This window comes from Apteryx rowi, unplaced genomic scaffold, assembly GCF_003343035.1.
Source record: "Apteryx rowi isolate R43461 unplaced genomic scaffold, aptRow1 scaffold_20, whole genome shotgun sequence".
NCBI classification, from domain to species: domain Eukaryota; kingdom Metazoa; phylum Chordata; class Aves; order Apterygiformes; family Apterygidae; genus Apteryx; species Apteryx rowi.
Window position 1 is genome coordinate 4963607 of NW_020448308.1, and position 25319 is coordinate 4988925.

A 25319-nucleotide genomic window follows, 5' to 3' on the forward strand; every position below is an offset into this window, starting at 1 on the left:
GTTCCCTCAGGTCTTTCAAACCTTATTCTGTGGAGGATACATAAACCATGCCAGTGTTGGCAGCATGCTCAAGAAAGAGATATTGATCTTTCTCTCTCATTGCATTTTGAAGTCTGTGCCACAACTGTCAAGCTTTTACAATGGGTCTCAAAAGCACCAGAAAATAGGGGCCACTGTGGACTTCTGTGCCATTAAGAATATTTCAGACAAAAGAATGGAAGAATCATCTTGGTGAAAAGCAACATTTTCCTTTTAGACGACTCCTGTTGAAATCATTCCAAAGTATCTCAAAAAGCATTGCATCCCTTGAATGCCAAAACAGGCACAAGAAAAAGAAAAAGCAGGATTGGGGTGGGGCAGGGGGAAGGAGGATATTTAAGATAAAATATTTCATTAACTGTATCTAAGATCCTGGTCTCTCACTCAACAGACAGAAATCTTCCGTCCAGCAGGAGAGGGCTTTGTGCCCTGGTCCCAGCAATGGGATCAGAGGACTGTCTCCCTGCTAGAGCTCTAATTCACAATGGGCCCAGTGGATGGGGTTGCCGGCTCCTTTTCTTCATCCTCTGCGGGATGATTGAGACTCCAGGGAATCAACTGATGAGTTGTCAGGCTACTGCACAGCATACAGATCCCTGGAAGCTCACGCTAAAACGCAACGCTAGACGCTGCCACGGTTCAACAGCAGATTCGTGAGAGGCCAAGTCATCCGCATGCCCAGAGCGGGCCGCATGGCAGCGGGGCAACCTTGGCAGCTGCCCAGGCTCTGCCGAGCCTGGGCAAGAAGCAGAGCCCTCGTAGAGGCACATGTTATAATTGACATTCATGGTGGCACTCACCACAGGCAGCAGAACCTACCACTGGTTTCGATTTTCCTTCAAAACTATCCTAAAATGTTCCCAGTCCTAAAATATTTGCAAATGAGCATCTTCTGTGTGCGTGTATTTTTGCCTCTGGCTAAATCTCAAAGCCAAACCACCTCAAGCTCTCAGGTAAAGCCCACGAGGAGATACTGCTCTCCTGCTATCCACTGTCCCATAATATGTTAATGAAGGTTTCACATGTCAGTTTGACAAAGTACTCCCTTCTTGCTTCAATAACCAAGAGGGATTTGGGCTTCTTTTTTTAATCATTACTTTTTAATTCCCTTCTCCTCAACATTCATCTTTTTCTAGATCAAATATAATTATTTTTCATAAAACATCCCAGGTCTAATCTCAGGAGGAAGAGGGAGGGGTGAATACGTCAACCGTGCTGAAAGGAACAGTTGCTGGCTTGAGGGTTTTATACTGGTTTGGCTGGAGGCAGGGGGAGCATCTCCCTTCCACCGGGTGGGTCAGGAAGGAGGCAGAAACAAGCTTGGGCCACACAGGACCGTAAAAGCAATAGCGATGCCTTGAGTTTGTCCCCAGGCCCCCTGCGATTTCATTGGGACTTATGGACACTCAGGGTGGCCCAGTTATTTGTCACCTTGCACCCTGACAATGCATTCTCAAACCAGAGCTTGCCCTGCCTTGCAACACAGAGCTGTATTTCGAGGAAATCTGAAGCACACAAGACCTTCATGTATCAGGCCTTGGCACTCGTTAACAGTCTCCAGAAGGTTCAAGGCAGCTATTTTGCCTGTTTTATTGGAAGGCTGGGCCAAACATACAACGAGGGCAATGACTACACAGACTTCCTCCTCTAAACCGTGCACCGGGGTCTAACAAGATCCTTACTTTGAATGTGTCACTGGAACTTGCTTCTTTAACAAAGCACAAGACTTCACTCATGAGCCAGTAAAGGAGTCCCATCGTTTGGAAGTAATAAACACAACAAAAGCTACCAGATTTCCATGCACTAACTTAAAGCCAAATATTCTGAATATTCATGTCCTTCCTGAGATATAAATAAAAGAGTTTAATTACTAGAAAATGACATCTCATTCACAGATTCCTCAAAATAAATCCATATTTTGCAACTGATGAAACTCAAGTAACAAAGACAATACTGTCAATAGAAACGCTGCTTTGCTTGAAGTGGAGAAAGCAGTCTTACGGGAGAAGAAACTATTGTGCCGGTTCTAACTGAAAATTTTCTTTCCTTCATCCAATTTCACAGATCCTCCGCAGGTATTAGATGATGAATAGGAAGCCACTTCAAAAGCCAACTTTTTAAGTTTCATTAATACTTCTTATTCCCTTCAACAAAAGGCTCGACTTGCAAACTGGCTTCATGACACATTTTCAGAACTTCTAAGCTGGCAGCGACCAGCTCTGATCAAGACACAGAACAGCCTCAATTTCGAAATGCGTGTGCAGTCTTGAGGACCAGCGCGCTGCCGGGGCTCTTGGCAGGCTGCTCGTTCTAAACGTGGCAGCAGTAGGCGAGCTGACCTTTTGGAGTGACAACCTCTCTGAAGAGAGAAGCAGTACTTTCCAAAGACTCCATTTCAATTCCCTTATTCAGGTTATGTAACACCTTACTAAGCGAGCAATTCCTGAATAAAGACATCAAAGCAATTTTCACACTTGAAAATTGCTTGTCACAGGGATCCGATCAGAAAAAAAATAAACCCTGCAGTCAAGCAGCTATTCACCATATTCAATAGCATGCATCTTCACACATGAAGCCCCCACGAAGGATAGAAGATCCAAAACACAGCAAAAGCAAGTCTCAAATGCCAATATATCCCCAAAAAATCATGACTTTCCAAACCCTTCTGGTTCAGCCTTGGAGGCAGAGTTTTGGAAAAAGGACTGCAGGTTCAGAGTGTTTAAGAGAACACTCCCGCCTCTCCCAAATTCAAAGCTGCTGAGCCTTCAGGCTCCCCAAGACTTTGCAAATGAGCTGTGGCACCCATCATGCTCCAGGAGAACATCATCAGAAAAAGACACAGTGCCCTTGAAAAGATGACAGACTAATCTCTTCTTTTGGCAACCAGGACCCTCCCCCTTAAATAAAGGGCTCCTTCCTTTCTGGCATATTTAGCACTATGTAACGAACTCGAGCACTGGAGAGACGTTCTCCTAAAAGTCACATTGCAAACATTTGAGCAAATTCTGCTGGGCAGATTTGCACAGCGGAGGATTTTTTTTTTTTTTTTCCCCCTTCAAAGATTAACTCGGCACAGAGCACAAAAGTTTTCAGTTTTCTTTCTTCTGGCTAATACAGTCACTAAAGCAAAAAAAAATGAATAGGTTATGATGCGTAGGTATCTACTAAAAACATACATTGTTCAAGCATATGCTATTAATATACCAGTTTAAAGCAAGTTGCGGCTTTGTCTTCGTTGCTAAAAAAAAGTCCATTTTACCACAGGATAATTAACACGTTAGCTACTTGCCTGTAAAACCAGAGCAAAGCTCAGAGCTTCGATTTTACTGCTAGAAAAGTAGGAGAGCTCCCTTTGCTCAACCACAGCACTTGCCTTGAGATCAGCACCAAAGCACGTAGTTTTTCCCGCCTGGGATTTTACAGCAAGACAGTTGTTCCCATGTTTCTCACCCCCCTGGGCAGGGGGAGAAACCACCAACCTAACAACAATGCTCTTTTTAAAGCGGTGCACAAAGACACTGCATTGAATCAAGTGAGAAAATTCAAATTCTAATGTCAAAGAAAGTCAGAGAGGTTTTTTTTGTTGTTGTTGTTTTTGTTTTGTTTTAAATCAGATCAACATTTCTTGGCTGGTCCTGCATATCATCTCTTGGCACCTGGACCTCAAAGTCATCCACTGGGGACAGAGGCCAAACAGCAAAGCAGATTGTAAAAATGCTTTCAGTTTTAATAAGCTTTACAGAGACAGTTTTGTTTTCTTACACAAGTATTTTTATTCTGAGGTGTCAAGTTTGAAAGGCAAAAAATATTCCGTTTTCTTCTACAGCCTTGAAAGTAAAAGTAGAAAAATCCACATAATAATCACAAAAATATGAAAATTGGGCTTCTCTACTTTGCACCAGTCTTTTTAAAATAGAACTCAGTTAACATAACTGTTCTCATATACAAAATCAGCTTTTACTGGCCAGCTTTGAAATTCTGCATTGAAATAAAAAGAAAATCCCATAGTGAGACAAACACATCAGTACTAACTCCCAATCCAGATTTTTAAACCAGAAGAGCCTATAAGCCTGTGAGTAGTCCTCCTGATGTACTAAGCGCTAGCGTTAAGTGATCCAGATTGGAAATCTGGGGGGGGGGGGGGGGGGGGTGTCACACGACTTACCTTCCTAAACCAGCATCCTAAGTCACGTCCCTCTCTCTAACTCATTCTTCCTGTACTCTCTATCTATTGCTTGTAATCTATTTTATTGCTTTACACTTCAGCGGTAATTTATCAGTTTGTTTAATTAAAAGTCTCTAGAAATAAAAGTGTATAACAATGTCTTTGTTCTAAGACCTGAAAAAATGTTTTTCTTCAGTAAATACAGGACCATGGCTGCTCCTTATCCATTTTCCACAGACACTCATTCTTAATATATTTACTCTTGTAAATCATCACAAACAATATTCTGTTGATTTATTTCTTTCTTTTGTATTTCTAGGGTAGTTTCAGGGAATTATCATGTAAAACGTATACTCTGGGGGGGGGGGAATCCAATACAACATAGCTTAAAATAAAAGAATAGCATTATAACAGACCATATCAAATCATCAGCAAAAACACACTTCAAGTTTACTATTAAACGGACCACATAGCCTGACAATATTTCAACTCCTTTTGAGAAGCAGAGTATGCTTAACACTAAACAAAGATGGAAAAAACATTAGAACAAACCTGGTAGTGTTCCCACTGAGCCCTGCCCAAAAAAGTTGTTACCACCAAAGACCAGGGCTCAAACGTGAGCTGGAAGAGAACTCATGGGCAATACCCAAAACCACCTTCATAGCCCTTAACGAGGATAAAACACTTCAGCAATGCTTTCAGTTTGTGCTCAAGTCCCACTGACTTTGAAAAAACTTAAAACACAAGCTTGACAAGAGACACTGTTGTGAAGGCTCCCAAATATAGGCACGAACCGGACCTTTCCTTCACAGGCATCTTCTGATTAAACGCAGCAGCAGTCCCTGGGGTCAAAGGCAGCAGCTGCCAGAGCAGCGGGGAACCGCGATGCAGGCAAGAAGTGACGAGCGCTTGGTCCGACTCCGGCTGCCACCGCTAGACACAAAGCCATAATCAGCACGGGAGCTCAGCCAGTTCTCATTCACACTAGCCGTCAGCCAACCTGGACAGCCCCTCAATTCCCAATCCCACCTGTATAACAGCTCCTTCATCCAATGTGGAAAAATCCAGGAGAATAACTGACTTGCTTTGATCTGCTGTTGCCACCAAATACATGATTTTTATTTAAGTTGAGCAGGCATTTCTGCTTTCTTCTGGACCAATGCTGTGTGTTAGATCACATGATGGGGTAGATACACTTGGGTCTGGTCATGTGCAGGGAAGAGAAGAGGGCACTCATGCCCAGTTTCAACCTGGGGAACAGCTGAGACCACCCTTGGGGACTTCCCAAAGACACCTTTCATTTCCCACTCCCCCCCCACAAAAGGCGGCACACAGCTTAGCTTCAACTCCATGCTGTGACATCCCTCTAGCTCCATGACCCAATGTGTCAGGCGTGGCTGCTTGGCCAAAGATCAGGTCAGCCTGTTACACCTTGTGCGTGGTGGTCACGGAGAAGGATCATTTCAAATGCTTCACTTAATGATGCACAACTGTAACCCTGGCAGTGTAAGGAAGTCAAGGGAAGGACACTATGACTATTGAATAATAATAAAATAAATAAAAATAAATAAAAATAAAAAAAGCAAAACTGGCCTTGAATAATAATGTGCAAAATATCTCAACACACAGATTGGGGAATTTACTATTCAAGAAAAAACTTGAATGGCATTAAACCATGCCAAGAGGTAAAGAAAAAGGAGGAATAAGATCAGTTTAAAAATGGAGTCTAACTTTAGCCAAACACTTCTGGCTAAAGGATAAACTGAACATTCACCAAAATCTCTTCCTTGGATCCAGTGGAGGAACCCAATCTCCCCCACAGCAGCTGCCACGTGTTCAGTATTTTTAAGTCATCACAGCAGTTCTTTATACATCTAGCCAAAGATTTGGATGCCTCACTATGGACTTCTGTAGCTGGAAGTCTCAGCCAGGAAAACAACATCCTACTTAAATTTTGCAGGGCTTTACAAGACTATTCCTCAAAATCCGTGGTTTTTGCTCAGCAACTGGGGATACAGGAAGGAAGAATAAACAGCACTTTAATGATCTTAGAGTAATGATGGCTTAAGTGAGCAACTGCAGGTTAATGAAAAATAAAGACATCATGCCTGTAAGGTGAAAGATAATTCATGATTTGATAAAATGTCAGCACTGGCGCAGGTATAATTCACAGAAGGCAGCAGCCAGTAATGCAGACATGATGCATGTGTGACTAATGGCACAACACACCAGCAGACTGAATGCCGGCCCGGGCTCAAGCCTGGGAAAAAGCTTTTGTATTTAATAGAATAAACTGACACTCGCTATCTTGGGAAACAACAAGCCAGCAATACAACTTCAAGAGTAAAATGATGAAAGCAGAGATTAGTCTGCCATAAAAGCGTAATTACCTTATTAAAAATCATTCTCGCACTCTGTGAAGCAAGGGATTTATAAATATTTTTCTTCTGGGTTTTGTCCAAATTGCCTAAAAGTAGAATTAAAAGCCCCACCATGATTTGCTGAAAATCCTGCCTATTTAACCAAGAACAACAAATGAAAAATCTGAAATAAAATCTCTCTTATCGATTAAGCAATTCTTGCAAGGCAACTTGCTCTTGTAAAACCTTAATTCAAACAGTTATAATCTAAAGTAATAAACATTATATAAAAGTAAATAGGCTTTAAACATTTTAACAGCCATCCTGTTAAACAGCAGAGCTCCTGCGAGCACGCTGGGGATTGAGACACGCTCCTGCACGGTGCCGACGGCAGAGCTTGAGCCATGCCAGGAGGCACCGCAGCACAGGAGGAAATCCATGCCTGCTCCAGCTGGGTACCCACAGGAGCAACGCTCCCCGCGGACAAGTTTGTGCAAGCAGGCTCTGAACTGCAACTGGATGATGCTCTGCAACGCACAACGTGCTAGGAGATCCAGAGATTAACCCTGCTGCAAAATAGCAGTTTGCCAGTGGCTGCCTTGAAACTCTTGAGCAGGCAGTGGTACTTCATCTCTTCAACCCCTGCCCCACAAAACATTTTAATCTGCTGAAGAAGATAACCTTCCTGGCTGCTCCAGTCCCACAACCTAGCATAAGTCACCACCACGGTGCACTAAGAGTCTGGAGAGAAGAAAGGATAGCAGCTAACAAGGCAAAAATCACTTCTGCTCACGGAGGAGCTGCCGGTATGTTTCTACGTGGCACTCCAGTTCCTTCGCAGCCACACGAAGATGCATCCAGCAAGCCATTCAAGGTCACAGCCTCTCCTGTCTCCACATGCTGAAAACCATTGTAAGATCTCTTGCATGTCCCAAGTCCATAGGGTGGCCACCACAGATTGCACCCCAATCATGACTGTTCATAGCTACTGGGGGGGAAGTCCTTGTGTTAGACCAGCTCTAAGGAGGACAATCGTGTGCACTAGCGAGGTTCTTCCCAGCCTCACTCCTGTGTTTTAAAATACAGTGACACAGGCATGAACTAACTGGATATCTCTTAAAGTTACCAGATGGGACACTGTCTTGAACCATTAGGCAGATCGTGAGAGCTTTCATTTGCCACCATGTAGCATTCTGGTGTCTCCAGCCTTACTCAAAGCGTAATATTGCTACATCAGCTTCACAAGTCAATTCTCCACATATGATTGTGGCAGAAGCAATGAATGAAAATAAAGTAATTAGAACAGGACCAGAAGAATTTGCTCAATGCAACTGGGGCTGGGTGGAGGAGGAAAGAGAGTGAATGCATTAATGCAAATTGTGGAAGCAATCCAAAGTCATGGCAAGAATCAGGGCTGGCATCAGAGCTTAACTGCACAGTTGTATTCTTGCAGAACAGACTGACAGTAACTGGCTTCACAAATCTGTCTGAATGCAAGAACTCAGGCATGAGGCGTTGTGCGTTGCTACTGATGAGCGCCATCGCCTCACCTTGTTTTACTGAGGCACACGTTCATTTGTTAAATTACCCACCTTCCACAGAGGGGTGTATCTGCCCCTCTGGCATCCTAAACACAAATGGTGGCTTTTTACTTGGGCGACTGTCCAGCATGGCTGGAGTCTTTGGCAGGAACATTTCCCAGCTAGCGCTGGACAACGAAGATAACTATGTTATACAGTCTTTACAATCTGTAAAAGAGTCTGAGTCTGTAAAGGCTATAGTCTATAACAGAATAAGAACTTACCAAAATCTTGCACATTTCAAAGTTATATGTTAGCCTGATACACGTATTTAACAAGTACGTTGCTTTTTAAAAATCGTAGCAAAGGATTTAGCAAAGTAGCAAGTGTCTCTGGATGCACAGTCTAACTTCTGCTCCCACTAGGGGAACCTGCCTTCTGAGGTACATATTTAACATCTGAAACTCTGACATCTCAAATTAAAGCTTTTTAAAACTGAGACCTAGTCCCTACCAAAAGCATCCTCCTATTTTTGCAGAAAGCTGGACTTTTCAGAAGAGCCCTAAGGGAGACAAAGCTCAAGGCTGTGAAGCAAATTTCAACACACCAAGCCAGAAGGAGACAAGTGCAACAAAACCAAGACGCACACATTTACAGAACTGTAAACAGTTGCATTAGCGTTCTGGATCATCAACTCTAATTTCAGGGCACATCACTACCCAGATTCTTTAAGCTTTTCTTTTTTATGAAGTAGCGAAAATCTCTTTTTAGAGCTAAATAATTAGAGGAGATTGCTTACAGTGCCTCTAATATCAATTCCTCCAAACAGATTTATGAGTAGCCAAGCACTCCTCTGGGATTAGAAGGGGAAATCCCAAAACTACTCAGCACAGTAATCAGTGCTGTCTGAAGAGAAAATTAAAAAGGTATAAAATTATTATTATTATTATTATTTTAATTTACACACATTTTTTGTTTTTAGTCATTTCGGGCTAGGAAAAAAGAAAAATAGGGTAAGGTGTACCCAAACCAAATAACAGGATGCATAAAACACCTAGGCATTCATCTTGGAGACTTCCTTCTGCATCATCCATGGATTACTTCTTAACTAGAAGGAAAAGGCCGGGATGAGGAGGGAAGAGCAGGGAGGATGGAGAAGTGGAGGAAGAAAAAGAAAAGATGAAAAGCAAATTGAAGAAAAAGACACTTACAGGATTAGGAAATGGGGAAAGAAGAAAGAAATATAACTACAAAGAATAGAAATGATGGGGAAATAGGCAAAGCACGGTAAAAATAGTCCAGCTTGAGAGCATTGTTTGCAATTCTGCTCATTTAAGCTGCTGTCCCTCTCGGATCCATCTCACGGCAGTTGTCAAATCTGTAGGCTGTTTGCACAATTCAGCTCCGGGCAGCCAAGGCTGAACCATAAAACCCCCTTCTGCTTCTAGCAGGAGAGGCACCACTGACTCACCTGACACACACCGCGCTGCACTCCACGCAGGCCATACAGTGCTGAACAGATTTTAGTCTGTGCTGTGAACTTTTGAAAATACATTGGTACAAAATTAATGAACACTGTTCTAGGAAAAAGCAATGGGAAACAGTCCACTCCAGTCCTTAAAGCTTTGCTGTCCTCCATATTGCAGAACCAAATTGGCTCATGTTACTGTTAAAGAATTGACTAATGCACGTAGAAATGGCTGACCGCTTTTGAGAAAAGCTGAGTTTACCTATCACAAAAGGTCTTAGTTGCATGAAAATTAAAAGTAAATCACCTTTGATTTGCCAATTTGTTTGGACCTTTGGTCACTGTTTCTAATTACCAGATTCCTGTATTTGAGCATGTACAAGAGAATAAATCCCACAACTTTATTTGAAGGACACACCAGCAATTTAGCGGCTTCATAAAAGGCTCTGAATACATGTGGTGTAAATCCCGCATTTCTTATCTTGGCAAATCTAAGAGCAGTTTTGTCCAAGGAGAAAATGCAGGACTTGGCAATCAAGCTCACAACTTGCAAGTCAACAAGGCTCCAGATGGGTTACTCCAGCTTCTTCAGCAGCTGCTATGGTAACAAAGGCTGTTGCGCATGGTTGGAGAGTTCACAGATCACCCCACTGATCAGAACCGTCATTTACATCTAGCAGCAAGCGTTCAAAGTTATAAATACCCAACTCAACACCAGCTCCCTTTGTACTTCTAAGGATGGAGAGCCTTACAAGGGAAAAAGGCCAAGGCACGAACATGGAAAAGAAATCACTGATTTGCGTGAGCTGCTTTATTACTAAGTCAACCCGACAAAAAGTTCAGGGTCAGATTCTGCTCCTGCTAGCACTCATGTAATCCAAAGCAGCCATCATGCAGAAACTGAAGCTTATAAAGATGATTATTCTGGATAGTGAGAGCCCTGAACACATGTCTGTTCCTAGACCTGTATTACCACCCAACTGCTGCGGGTTCCTGTCCTACAACAGAGCTGGAGGAACAGACCGAATGCTCCTCAACCGCTTCAGCCACAAACCGACCAGATTAGGTCAAAACACCTTCAGCAGTTTGAGCTGAGCCTCTGATTTCATCCTGAAGCAGGGGAAGAGCGTTCACACAGCCCACTCCACCAGCTGAAGCGTGGTGAGGAGCAGCCATGGGGCGCTAGCTCCGTATGCCACTTCAGCTAGGTCTGCAAGCCTGGAGCCCGGCAGCTCGGCCTTTTGTCATTTGAACACACGTGTACTACTCAGGACATCAGAGCTAAGCCCTTACAAGGGGATTTCTCGCCTCCTCCAAAGCAAGCCACCTTCCTGATTTTATTTGCCTCACAAGAGGGTCCACGACTACATTCCCTCTGCTTTTGAGCGGCAGCGGCACGCCAGTTATTATATTCCCATGGAATCTGATTTCTTGTTTGTGGTGCTTTTGCATCAGTTATACACTCACCCCAACTGAAATGAGAAAATAGATCACTCTTGCAGATGCTTTGTCAACTCATCTTTCTTGAAATGTCAAATAAAAAGATTCAATGAACCAAATAAACACTTCTTATCTGAATCATCATGCTAGAGCTGTTGATATTTGGTCAGTGAGAAAAGAGAAGTCCAACAGTTAACACATTTAGCAGAATGGAATATTATGCAATGCTCTGCACAGTCCCAGTACATGGCATTTGGCCCAGTACCACTTTAACTTTATAGGCTTAAATGAAAACATGTTTTAAAATAAAGTGGAGATATAAGTTTCCCTTGTCTAGTTGCTCCAAGCAGAGTTTTAGGTTCAATCTTCCCTTTTTAAGGGTTCACATAAAACACACACATGGTCCGTCTTTTCAGGTTACTTTTAAATGAAAACTATTACTCCTCTTCACAACTAGAGAATGAAAAAGAGAAATGACTTCTCCCAAACCATGAAGTCCTGGGGCTAAGTCAAGAGTTCTGGCTCCCAAAGCTAAGACCTGGGGATCACAGCAGCCCTTTGCTAGTGAGTGATCAGGCTCATAAACAACAGGAGAGGTGGAGGGGGAAACATAGACTGGTTTGATCCAGGCTCTCTAAAAACCAAGTCTAACACCTGCATTATTAAGATCCTCAAGCAGTATTTAAGAAGAGCTCAAGGCAAAACAAAGACTAAGTTTAATGAAAGGTAGGAATAGCAAATGCTTCTTATGAAAACCGTTAAGTAGCAGAAAAGCTAGTGAAGCTAAATAGCATGTGCTAATTAAGGAGCATCACAGAAGGGTGAGCCAAGAGGAGCCTGGAGGGGGAGGAAGGCTCTCTCTCTCCCATTTACACTTCATAGGTCACAGCCGGTTTCCAAAAGATGTGGGAAGGGAGAGATGTGTCTTCTACCAAGCACCAAGGGTGGTTGCTCAGCAGCTTCCTCTGCAACTTAAGCTATAGGCAAGGGATAAGCAGCAAACCAATAACCTGCAGGCCTGGCTGCCCCAAAGCACCGCGTAGTAACAAGGATAAAGGATTGGTACGGGATAACGGACAGAGCACTGGACAGGGCACTAAGACGACATGGATTTTGCTCCCATCTCTGCCTCAGGCTCACTGGGTGGCCAGAGGCACGTCGCTTTCTGTCCTGGCCTCACCATCCTGTTCTCATAAAACACACAGTAGCAACCAACAACGTGGAATATCACGCCATTTTGATTCCAAAATGTGTTCATGAAGATTTGTTTCCCTTTTCTCTCCTGCAAGTGAACCAAGAGATACTAGAACAGATAGAAGTCATCGGATTTCATTCCCTCTGATGCCAAGAATCTTGTTGAAGCCTCATTTGGATCACCGCTTGCCGTATGCTAAGCCGAAACGAGATGATGCATTTCAAACACTAACTTAATATTAAGCATTGTGCCTCTGTAATACTCATCGTACTGCATTTCAAAAGGCTTATACCAGAAGTCTCATTAGCAAAACCATTAAGACAAGCACACAGCTGGTAGATAGCGTTCACTGTGCAGAAGAGTCAAATTCTTCTAAATTTATAGTGGCAAAATTGATTGCTGATTCTAACATCTGTTGTAAATTTTGCATCTAAATTCTCCTTAAAACGTCACTTAGCTCAGAAACACCAAACTAGGCTCTACAAACCAGTACCCCTCCCCCAGGAGCCACATAAATAATCTCCATGCAAACCAAATGTGATCTTTTCATAAAAACAATCATTACTGTCATATATTATATAATAAGCAGTAAAGCATGCTTGAGATGTAACTCAGTGTATTTACTCTATGTTTGCAATCACACAGAAGCCAATGGTAACTTTGAAGAAAGGATCTGTTGGGTGGAGGGGGAGGGAAGAGAGACCCAAGTAAACAGCACCAGATGCAAGCCTGAAATGCAAGTTGGCATCTTCATCATCCAGAAATGTAAATGAAATTACCTGTAAGCAATGTTACAAATGCAGAACTGGAAGACAGCAATATGAGACTACTTTTTTTTTTTTTTTTTTTTTGTAATATTTCATGCCTTCTCTGGACAAACCAGCCCTATCACCTTCAGGCAAGAAGTACATACCCCCAGGCTCCAATACGTATAGACAGCCAGTGCACTGTTAGAAATGTGGTATCTTAGGAGAAGCAGAGCTAAGAAATTTCTACTTTGTCCTTTTCAATAGAGGGAAGGAAAAAAAAAAACTCAAAAAAACCCTAAAACCCCCCAGATTTGCTACACCCCACCCACAGAGCCATGACCCTGTTTCTCAGTGAAAACTTAATTTCCCTTAAGTAGGAAAAAAACCCTAAAGAACAGAAAAAAAAAGAAAAAGAAAAGAAAAGGCTTTACCAGAGATCTAAAGCAGAACTGAATCACATATAAAGACACAAGTCACTAACTGAACTCCACAAAGCTCCAATAAGCTGTTTCTTTGCTTTTTCTGACCCTCCTGGAAGGACAAGCAGGATAAGGTTGTGCGTCATCATCAGTTCTTGCAGTGCCATAACATTTATTAACCTAAAGTCGTGTCCGTCCCACCCCCCCCCCGCCACCCCGTTTGCTTTGTGTGTGGTTCCAATCTGTTTAAGAGGACATTGGCACCTGTCCTCTGAAAGGTAAAGCGGTTCAGTAATGCCTACTTGCTGTCTGGCAGCACAGCAAGTACTTTGAGGTACAGCATAGCGAGCAGACTGAACAGGATTTATCATGATTAAGTCAAGAAGATACAAAAGAAAGAGGTGACACCACGTCAAGGTGGAAGAGTGCTCTTCAGAAGGCACGGGTGAGCAACTGGGACCATCTCCCCAACCCTCTTGTAGCCACCAAGCCCAAGAACTTCCACGGGGCAGCAACCAGTTGCTTCAAGAGTTACTTTCTCAAGGCGGGGGGGGGGGAACTTCCCCTGCAAAACAAACAAACAAACAAACAAAACCCAACAAACCCCCAGCAGTGAGCCCAGAGGTGTTGCAATGTAATGTGGAAGCACAAATGGGGCATGTTCTGCTGGTATCTGCGTCATCATCTTTTCTCCAGAGTTATTTTCAGGGTCCTTGCATACAAATCTGTAGGCAGTTTAACAACAAACTCCTTAAAATAAAAAATAAAATAAATAAAATAAAATAAAATAAAATATCCATTTATAATACTGGGTCTCTGCATCCCCACTTTATCTACCAGCATGGGAGCGATTCCAGTTCGTATCAATCAACATCCCTATTGTTTGGGAAAACACTTGGTGATTTATAGGCAGCAACAAGAACAACAGCTTTCAAAGTTCCTCAACCTACAGAATCTGGTCTAGTAACACAGAGGGAAACAGAGTGCAAAGAGCCAAAAATGTGGTACCAAACAAAGAGATCATCAGTCTGACCTCTGGTGGGTCATTTCCATGCTCGAACAGAACCTGTTTAGTTAATTATATGTTCCAAGAAGGCATCAACTTGAGCAGAAAACTTCAAGGGATGGAAAGTCTACTTCTCCCCTCCAGAGTTTTTGGGCCCTCGTTATTAATTTGTACCTCACTTCTCATTTGCATAGGGCACTGACAAGAAGCAATGGCTGGAAGAAATGCCTTTCAACCACTAGAGTACAGATTTCTCATCCTTATGATGAGGATAGGAATTCTCATCCTTAGTACTTCTTCCAAGTGCTTGTCCATCAAGTTAAGTCACCTCTCAATCATTCTGATGAACTAAAGGCTGTCAGAAGATGAGACTACCAGACTTTTCAAACGTGACTTTGGAAAGGGCATACACTAGACTGCACATGTTAACATCTTTCTTTTTCCTTTCAATTTGCCTTGGAGGGCTGAAGACATGATGAGAAACAAATGGAGCCTTCTGGGAGTCCACCTGCTATTTACCATCAAATTCTCTCTCAAGAAACATTGCTCAGTATAGAGAATTCAACACAAGTTCATCTCAATGAGGATTTCTCCAGAAAGGAGAAAACTTACTCCAAATAGCAGGGGACAAAGAGGGGGCCTCTTTCTGCTTGCTCCAGAAAGAAATATCACAAAGGACTTTTTTTTTTCCCCTGAACTTTCTTTGAAACTGCTGTAATGACTAATCACCAGCATGCTGTATAACGCTGTGAAAACACACTGGGAACAATTCCTTATTAAATTTATTCCTTTATTTATTAACGGCTCAAGAACTTTGCCCAGAGCTTCAGTCAAAATGAGCGAGAGAGAGGGAGAGAGAGAGAGAGAGAGAGATCAAGGAGGACAAGAGACCTTCCATCTTCAGTCCTCAGTATGCTAGGGCAGTGTCCTGCCCTCTTCCTTTCTCTCACTCATCTATTCAGATTATCAACATTTTGCAGCAGGAACAGTCTCTAATGACACATCTCTACAGCACCAACCACAGCAGAGCCCCAGGGACTGCCAGGCTCTTTGCGTGCACACAAGTGAGCAACACAGGCAGGTAACAGAGCCCAGGACCAGCACTTACCAAACAACACAACAGCAAGGTACGACTTGTGTCTGTAGAAACTCCTCTCTCCCATTTCTTTTTTAAACATGCCAAAATCAAACCCATCAGAGATTCTTATTAGCAGTGACTCATATCAGCTGCAAAGCCAGCTTGTCTCAGTCTCAAGAGAATTGAATAAACCTGGACAGCTTGTCAGGTGGTGTAAAAGTATGAGACTTGCATTTTGTTACCAGATATATAGCATCAGTGTCCCAACACAATGCATCAGCACTTCCCCATCTATTTGGAAATACGAACTGTATTTCTCAAGAACATCAGAAGATGCATTAGCTTTCACCACCTTTCATTCATCACAGTCCTATGAAATGGTGCTTAACATCCCACATGAATACCAAGCAATGCACTTTGAGGGCGAACAGAAAGCTACTTGTGCTTCAGAGCAGATAAATATAATTTTTAGGAGCCCTCTACAACCAGGGTCATGTGTAACATTAGAAGAAAAACCTAACAAATGGCAGCTTCCTAGAGACTTCTCGTTGTGCCCCACATTTGGCGACCTAACACACAAGCAGAGCAGGACACTGGCAGAACGGTATATTACTGATTAGAGCAACTATTAATTGGCTCGTGTTACCAGGATTTCAAGGACCCTTCAAAGTGCAGTTGCCTTTAGGGGAAAACGCACCTGCTAGTTGAACAACTTTTCCTCTTCACCTTGACCAGAGTATTTTTAGCTGTATGGACAGACCTGCCAATACATTCACCTTCAATTCTTTGCAAGGAAATTTCTGACAACACGCAGCAATGCATGAACCTTATCTATCCAGGGTCAAGAAAGACAGAAGGAGAGAAATGATGGACAAAGGCGGGTTCCCAAAAGACTTCTTAAATATTTTTGCTTCATTTCAACTTCCCTTGTTCCATACCCTCCTCCGTTCTCACAAAGAACTTACCACTAAGTTTGTCCCTGCTTTCAGTAAGCTCAGGATTTGGCCTGATATTTTGCCTAATGAGATCAGCCAGCACAGTTAAACGCAAGCAGCTTGATAAAGCTACCCATATGCCTCTGCAGAGGAGAGTGCCACTAATTTACACCAAGTCTCCTGGATCTACTCATATATTTGGCAGAGAACAGCCCAATATTGTCATCGCAGAAGGCAGTAAAACTTATTACTGAAATGAAACAGGCCTTCTTGTCTGCTAACCTCAGCAGGTGACATGTAACCTTCTGCCAAACCTGTAAATAGAAGTACTTTTTTTAACCATCAGGACCACAGGATCAGTAAACAAGAGAGAAAAGACATGTGCATGAAGCACTTTCCCTACTAACTCACATGATGCCATGCACCTGAGTGCTTCATTAATTACTATAAGGACTGTAATAAGACAGACTCAATTCTGAGCTGACAGTAACAAGGAATGAGCCCATGGGCCTTCAAAGGCTCACTGTTCAGCTGCCTCAGATGGACACAAACTACCGGCAGTATAAAGGGGCATCCTTACTGTTATGCTTAGATCCACTGCTTTAGCTAAGCCTTTCAGAAATAGGTCTTCAGCTCTACATAGCAGGAGGGTGACTAGAGCTAGTAAACTCCAGCACATGCACCTTAATGTCCTCTGCATACTTCAGTTTCAAGGGAATCTTTGGGAAACAAGTGCCAAGTACCACATATGACTTTATGACTCCTCCCAGGCTTCCCCGAATTGCCAGTCTTTCTTCGGCAGCCTGATTTCAGTGTAAAGCGCTTCACTAGGAAATCTTCTATTAGCTTATAATCATATTATACCTTACAGTAACTTATATTTGCAGCAAAGTTTACTGTCCTTTTTAAAACACGTTCCGCCTTCCTTTTCTCCTGAAATTTCTTCCCACATGGAAAATCTTTCAGACTTGACGGACTTTATATCTTAATACACAGAACATGTAAAAGCACTCCAAACACAACCAGAACCCACTCCAGTGTCCCTCTAGCATCTCCGTCCTCCACTTCTGTCCTGAGCAGACAATGTGCAGAAGAAAGGGAAAAAATATATATATTCTTAACTGGGTACCTTTTCAGACAAGGCCTTTAAACTGTCTAGAAACCTCTGCCAGAAATCCTTGAAGAGGGGCCGATCAATTTTCTTCAGGCTATCTTTGGTGCTGGCATCCACACTGACATACAGCTGCGTTACTGGCTCAAGGTTCCTTGGTAATAAAAAGGAGAGGGGAATTGTTATTTTCAGACATTTCTGCTAACTGAATTTGTGCTTTCTTACCAAAGCACACATAAAACATAGTAACTCAGAACAAGTTGCTACTCTGGTCCAGTAGTGAAAGGAACTACACAGTATTTACAGCGGAATCAAACTTCAGTGGATCGTCTTTGCCAAAATGGCCATAGCCTTCACAGCAAGAAGTCACAGTCTACTTTCACCAAATAATACACCCCAAGGCTAGGAATGTCACACACACAGAGGGCTCGGATGACTTTTTAAATGAGCAGAGAACAGGAACGTATGCCATCCTAGTCTAGTTGCAAACCGTCCAGAAAGGCTTTCCAAAGCAGGCTGTGATGGGAGGAGTCTCCTTGGGTTCACATGAGGCACTGAAAGACATTGCTTCGCACCCTAACTCTGAGGTTAAAAACAAAGTAACTCAGCGCCTTCCCCCAAAGCCCTACCGTTTGCCCTGGCCTGCAGAAAGGTAATGCCACTCAGCAGAAATACAACTAAGTCAGCTGATTTCTACCGCTGGACAGGTAGAACCTACCTATCTGCAGCTTGCATCATCAGTCAAATAATTTTTGGAGAAAAAAAATCAAAGCTGTTTAGAAAATAAAACAAACACAACCCTTATTTCATGTAAATCCTATAGTGATGTCCCTGGTCATGTAACGGTGCTGAGCGCGGCTTTTGTGAGCCCAACACATGTAACGTCTGCAAGATTAAACCTCCTCTGCTGTGTTAAGAGCCTGCGACCAGTCTAACCCATTCCCATAAACCCCAAGGGTGTAACAGAGACAGGTGGACATGCACACACATCACAGGGAAGTAGAGAGGAGAAAAACAATGCTGCGGTCTATTAGCAAAGAGATAACGAAGGGCAAACAAGTGACAATCTAAAGCGAGCTCCCTTGCCGTAGAGGAACCAGATGAAGCAAGTGGATGCTGACACACGCTCCTCCGTTGGGTGGTGGCACGGCTGTACGCTCGTCAAACACCGGGCAAACATGACAAAGCCGCTTGCCTTCACGGTGTCTGCGAGATGAAATGACAGCCTCCAAATTGCACCGTGTAGCTCTTTAGCTCTTAACGCTTTTCGGACAACATTAAGGAGGAATCTTTTGTGAGGGCTTCTTGTGAAGGCTGTTAATGATACAGGCTATTACTTTCAGTTTGATTCGGTTCTTTAGAAGAGGAGAAGAAATTAGAACCTTTTGTTCAGCTGCCAAACAATGCCACCTAAAATATAAACAAACTTCCCCCGAAGGTGGAAAAAAAAAATGACAAGAACTGTCCAGAATGAGACAAAGCAGAGCCGTTAGTGGTCAAAAAATCCTATTACTTGACATGAACATGCAAGCAACCTAGCTAAACATATTCTCTCTCTATCTATTTAGACAGAAGAATAAAACAGCCAAGAACAAATTTAATATTTTAGGTTTAAAAAAATATATATCTCAGTCTTTGTCAACAAGCTTTTCTGGACCAGCAGCCCAAAGCCACAATCTCCAAAATGACCGAGTGTTCTAGGCATAAATGGATCAAAGTATTCAATTACAAGCAGCACAGCCAGAATATTCTTTTCTTTCCTTAATGCTACATTTGCCTAATTAAGAGGCCCCACTGAAGATGAAGTGAGCGTTTTTCAAAACATGAGCTGCGAAAATAATCTCTTCTTAAAGGATCCATGTCCTACTGTCAGGCAAGAGCCAGCACACTCGGCACTGCTCTACTGGAGAAAACTAAGAAGGAATGTAAAGAGATCCCAATCAGGGTCCGCAGAGCGCTCTCAGTAGACGTGACTGGACCTAAAACTAGCACGTGAGACCTTGTGCACTTTCTCAAAGGGGAGAGCAGGGAGATGACAACCAAGGTCCGCACATCACCACGAAGAAACAGAACACCAAGTGATGCTCCCCGTACGCAGCTATATCTCATAATTAACGTGAAATTTAGGGGCACAGTACCACAGTGGATTTTCCAAGGTTCTTCCTTAATTTTTGGTTATAATTTACAAACAAGACTGGCTTAGACAGCTGACATCCAGTCCAGGAGATCAAATTCAAACTTATTGCATTTACCACTTGTAAGATGAACTCGGGCATAAATCATGACTGATCAGCATAACACAACTAATGAACAATAAACTGGCTTCAGACCACCAGCCATGATGTGGTTTTACAAGCAAAAGATAGGAGACAGTCTAGTCAACGATACAAAAAAAAAAAACAAAAAAAGAAAAACACACACACAAGAAACACACACAAACAAAGGAGCAAATGCTATACACACATAGGTGAGGGCTTGTGTCCACAGTCACTAATCAGATCCAGGAAAAGGAAGAGGACAAGAGCCAGGTAACAGTTAAATCTAAGCTCGTGTGCAACAGGATCTGATTAACTTTACCAAAACGTGTGTGCGCAGATCAACCACCAGTCCAAATATGAAAGAAGGAGGAGAGGAAGGAGGATGGCACAGCCTGCATCACTCCCGGGACCCAGCAAGCGGGTCGCGCTACCGCAGAGCCTGCGGGTCCCTCTCCTAGAGGCAGGCAACACTCCAGGCCACTTTCTGGGTTTGCTCGCTGCATGCTGGAGGGCATGCTGCCTGTTTTAAGGCTAAGTTTTAGACTATAGCTCCCCGCTGCTGACAGCTGAAGATTAGCTTGGTGCACACTTCAATTCTCATATTAGGCAAACCATTTGCTTTGATTAGCCAAAGAGCAGCTGCAATTTTTAAGACAGCAAGACTATCATTTTATCACTTTTTTGTTTCTTTTCAAAACCATTCGGCAGATCCTAAGAAATATATCTTCAAAACATAGCGTATGGTCTCTTTTCTAAAAATGCTATTTTCAGGAAGGAGCAATTTCTGTCTATCAGGCACATAATACATGACTTAAAGTAACTTGATTACACAATTATTCAATCATTTGGAATGCCTTTGTAGTGTATAATTACTCACTCAAATTGCATGGCTCTCCCCCCTCACTGCCATACTCAGACCAAGGAAAGGAAGTAAAAAGGAAGCTCTCTTAGCACTAATATGGAAAGGCATCGAATTGAAATGACAGGCTGAGCAGCATACCAAAAGCACCCCACGTACAACTCCACTAACTTGCTCAGGTAACTCCAGGTTGGACTTTGCGTGCATTTTTAGCTGATGGCGTTCTGACAAGCTCCCAGCCACCTTGCAGCTCACACTGCATGCAAAGGAAGGGCGTTAACTAGATTTCTTTGCTACACTGCTTCAATCTTAGTTAAAAGGGGCTTGGATGCTCAAAAACATCAGAAACAGGAATTCTTTGCATTTGTAAATGCTCTTTCATCAGAGTACATTAAAGTGTTGTGAACGTTAATTAGCACAACTTCCTCTGAGAGCCAGGTAAAAACTACTGATCCCATTTTTGCAGATGAGGATGATATATCACTGTGCTTTTCATCTGCGTTTAAACTGTCCTTGGTGTCCGTTCCTGGAGGTGCTGGGCTACGGCCTTTATTGCTGTTCTTGCAGAGTCAGAGCAAAGATCAGATTGCAACAGAAGTAGGCAAAAGACAAAGTCAATTTATGACTTCTGCCTCCTGCTCTAACTGTTGGAAACACTCACACTAGTTATCTGCATCCCCAAGCACAAAACACAGCATATAGTTCACTCTGTTCTTTTTTCCCCCCCTCACACCTCTGAGAGGTACTATATTACATTCACTTCTCTTCCAGAAGTAATCACATTTTGTTTAAGAGATACAGAAAAGAAAAATCAAGCTGGGAAACAGAAAGAGATGAGAAAGACCATGGAGAGATTATGGTTAAAAGCAAATAGACGCTGAGTAGTCCTTTTCATTGTCAGCACTCACGCAGAGTTGACTCTGATAAGCAATAAAGTACAACACAGCTCGCCACAGAAATCTCTTACTAGGGAGTTATTTTCTCAGACTCTTACCTAATCTCCTCTGGGAATTGTGCATTTGTAACCAGGAAACTAGAGATGTTGTGTTGGTGCAGAAGCTTCAAGAACCGGTTGATCTCTGGGTACATGATCGGCTCTCCCACCAGAGACAGGGCACAGTGCTTTGCTGTCATTGCTTCTTCAAAACGATCCGCTTTAACTCCTGACACTCCTGCAAAAAGAGGAAAAAATAGGCAGAAATTACCCACAGTCACTACAATTACCCACAATCATCACCTACCACAAGCCATATATCCACATTTAAAACACTGTGGCACAAAGAAGGGAGACCAATAACAACTAGACCACTCCTCAACCAGACACAGATGACACTAGCCCAGTGTCAGCGTCAACCAACACTGCTCTGTTGAAAGTCACAAAACAGCATCCATTCAGACACGCTATGTTTGGGGCTTGACTAAAAGATTACTTTTTGCTTGTAACAGTCAAGTCAGAATTTCTCTTGCTAGTCCTCAATGATGCCTAAACGCTGGGACAAAAACACAAGAACAAGAAAAATCAGTGTCACTTCAAGTAGGTATTTAAAAAAAGAAAAAGCAAACCAGGTTATGTTTTTCTCCACTGCTAACCACAGGTAATCCCATGGTCAAATGAAGACAAGCTCCTGAAAGGAGCTGGGCATACTTCAGAGCAGAGCAATAGCCGCTATGCATCAATACTGGCAACCAAGAGGAACGCAACTCCACAGAGACAGAGCATCTGTTTAAAAAGAAAACCAACACATGGCACAATTCTGACTATGAAGAAAAATTTCAGAAGAGAAAAGCAAGAAACTCAACTGCAGTGTCCACGTGAAACAACCATCAGGTGCAGGTTTAACCAACTAGAACCGTATTCATTATTCCTACACAAGAGCAGAGGAGAGGGGTGAATATTCCTCTGTCCCATCTGTACCCGACTAAGTGCTCAGGACCCCGAATGAATTCGGCTGACTACAAACAAGCTTTTGTTCTTAATATGTCACTTCACATTTCCTTGATATGCCTTGATGCACTTGAATAATATCCGAGGTCTTGGATTAGGGGTTGGTCTATTTTACAAAAAAACCCCGAAGACTTAAGTTTGAAACCAGGTCCTCAGCTCACCTCACGTTGCCTAGATGCTGGAGCTCAAACAGTACAGAAAATTACATGCTGTGCTGCAAAGCCAAGATAAAAAGAGACGTTCATGGATATTGCTTCAGCCTCACAGAAAAGCTGGTTTGTGATCGAAGCAAAGCTTAGTGCATTTTAAACCAGCTAGACTCAGTCCAAGGTAGGTGACAGAACTAATAGTTATTGTGCAGAAACTTGACAACACTAAATGAGAACTTAATTTGAGAAGAAAGGAGAATCTCAACCATATACAGATATTAAAGGACTGACATTTCTATGCCTAACACTACTGTAGGTCATGTTTTGGAATTAATTAATTTGTCTTTCTCGGCATCTTGCAATTGGATTATGATAATTACAGTGCCAGCTTTATAGGCAGACAGAAGAAACAATTCCAACAATGCTGTAAAGCTCTCAAGAATAACTTTTTCAAAATAGTGTACAGCAAACCCGGCATGTACTAAACACCCTGCAGAGGAGGAGAGAGGTTTTATAAGCAGTCATTTGACCACATAAATCACAAACTAGACGGAGGTAAACTAAAAGGGATTAGTGGCTATTCCAAGATGCATATGAACTCTCCAGCACTTTCAGCTGCCGTAACACTACTGCACTCAACCTCTGCTCCCGTCTATGATCCTCCCTCTGCCTTCAGCCAGCAATGAACTTCAACAACGTCCGAGCATGGGGAGATTTTCAATGGCACACAGCAGGTCTGATGGGGGAGCAGGAGCTAGGAGCCTTAAGAACGCGAGCTGCACCTGCAAGAGGCAGTGACTTACAGCTTCTGTGTCCTGCTGAGTTCAGATCTCAGTGGGAGCCTCTGCTTCACATGCGGCCAGGACACCTTCGATTAGCACATCTCCCCTGAAAAGCTGACTCCTGCTGCTCTCCTACTGGTGCGGGAGAAAAGCATCACCTGGCGCATCACCCTGGAGAGGCTGGCTGTTGACTTCAGGTACCCCTCTGCAAATGTCTGTGCACCAGCGACCACAGATGCACTGCGTGTGAGTGGGAAGACAAGGAATGTGTTTTATCTACTCTTACGGTAAGATACACATGACTTTAGATCTCATTTTAAGACCCAATCATTCTAAACAACTCCTTGCTATAAGCCAGAAGGGTTTCCTAGTTCAGTTCAGGTAATGCACTTTCGTTTCTTTGTTTGCTTTTCCCAAGTTAAACCAGGCCTATAACATCAAAGACATCCTCTCTCCTGTTTTTGAATTATGTTCCTACTCTGTGTATGCCCTTGCGAAACGCACAGAGATTTACTAGTCACCACCTAAAAAATGCATCAAACTCTTTCACACCCTCCCACCTTAGCTCCCTATCAGTAGCATGTCTCTCCTTTGGTTACTCTAAAGGAGAATTGTGTGACATATTGATTAATGGCTGTGGTCTTCAAAAGCCATACCAAGCATAGCAACAATAAAAGAGGCGAGGACGTATCATCTTTAAAAGCATGCATATAGAGACTCCTATATTGAGGGTAGAGGGTCACCAAATATTTTTCTGTTTCTTCAGAAAACATCATCTTTACTACAGTGAGTGAAATCAATAAATCAGATTACAAAGCAAGTTTGCCATTTCCTTTGGCAAACAGAGTAAGTCTGTGCATGTGTATTAGAATGCAAAGCCTAGTACTAGTACTAGAAAGAGCACCAATTTACGCAAATATACTAGAGTATTATCTGAGCAGCACTACTGCACTCGAAAGCCTCAAGGACTCTCTAGCTAAGGCATGTTGCCCACGCTTTTCTTCTCCATCAGCTTGAATAGTCTGGTCTGCTCTACCTTGGGGGTCAGTGTTCAAACACTTCATTAGCAGATGCGCACAGCACCCAGCTGGAAACTTCACTGAAGTCAACGTGGCAGTCCACACTGCACCTGGTCAGAGCTGCTCAGCCCAGCTGCAATCCATCTTCCCTCCCACACTGTCTCTCCCTCTACAACAAAGCAATCTAGTCCTTCACTCTGCTCAAGCCTTGGGTTTGTTTTTTTTAATCAATCATAATAAAATCCAGCCTACTATTTGTGGAGGGCTGCTAAGTTCTGTGGAACTAGACAGTCATGTTTTCTGCCTGAGGCACTTCCAACCTGGACAGAGTACAACTCTGACACAATACACAAGGGAGTTTCACCCTGCAAGACACTGTGCATCTTTTAACTCTCCCTGGCTTCAATTTACTGCACAATGTTTCAACTCAATTTTGTCTTCACTGATTCTACTCTAACAATATTTTCACATGCACCTCAGGGAAAGGACAATGTAAAATTCACAAAACGTAATAGCTGGCTACTGGGCTTAAGTTTCTCCTGTTTTTTTCTTTGGCTTAATAAACCTTTTGCTTTTAGGCTCCCAAGACAGGAAGTGTGTTGTCATCTATCACTGTGAAAATGTAACATAGCTTCTCTTTCTTCATTTTGCAGCAACAGTTCTAATCCAGAGCTCTTTTCAGACTTTCTCCTTTCACAGTTCAAGGTCAAGTATAACCGTGCTGGGGAGGTACACGCAAGTTTCAGGGAATACTGGGAATTTGTTTAACTGAAAATAAGTTCCAGGAGAGAGAACTGGGAAATGCTGCCAAGCCCATCTATA

General features: G+C 42.8%; 1 protein-coding gene across 4 annotated transcripts in view; it reads right to left on the reverse strand.

Moving 5' to 3' along the window:
• TYW1 (tRNA-yW synthesizing protein 1 homolog) overlaps positions 1–25319 on the reverse strand; it is a 115516-nt gene that overhangs the window by 40954 nt on the left and 49243 nt on the right. For all 4 annotated transcript variants that reach the window (XR_003253151.1, XR_003253152.1, XM_026063662.1 and 1 more), the window contains exons 12-13: positions 21597–21774; positions 17504–17639 (exon numbers count right to left, since the gene is read on the reverse strand). Coding sequence is in view for 2 of the 4 variants with exons in the window: in XM_026063662.1 (XP_025919447.1) it covers positions 17504–17639; positions 21597–21774 (314 nt within the window). In the remaining 2 variants the exon portion in view is untranslated. The remainder of the gene's footprint in view (positions 1–17503; positions 17640–21596; positions 21775–25319) is intronic.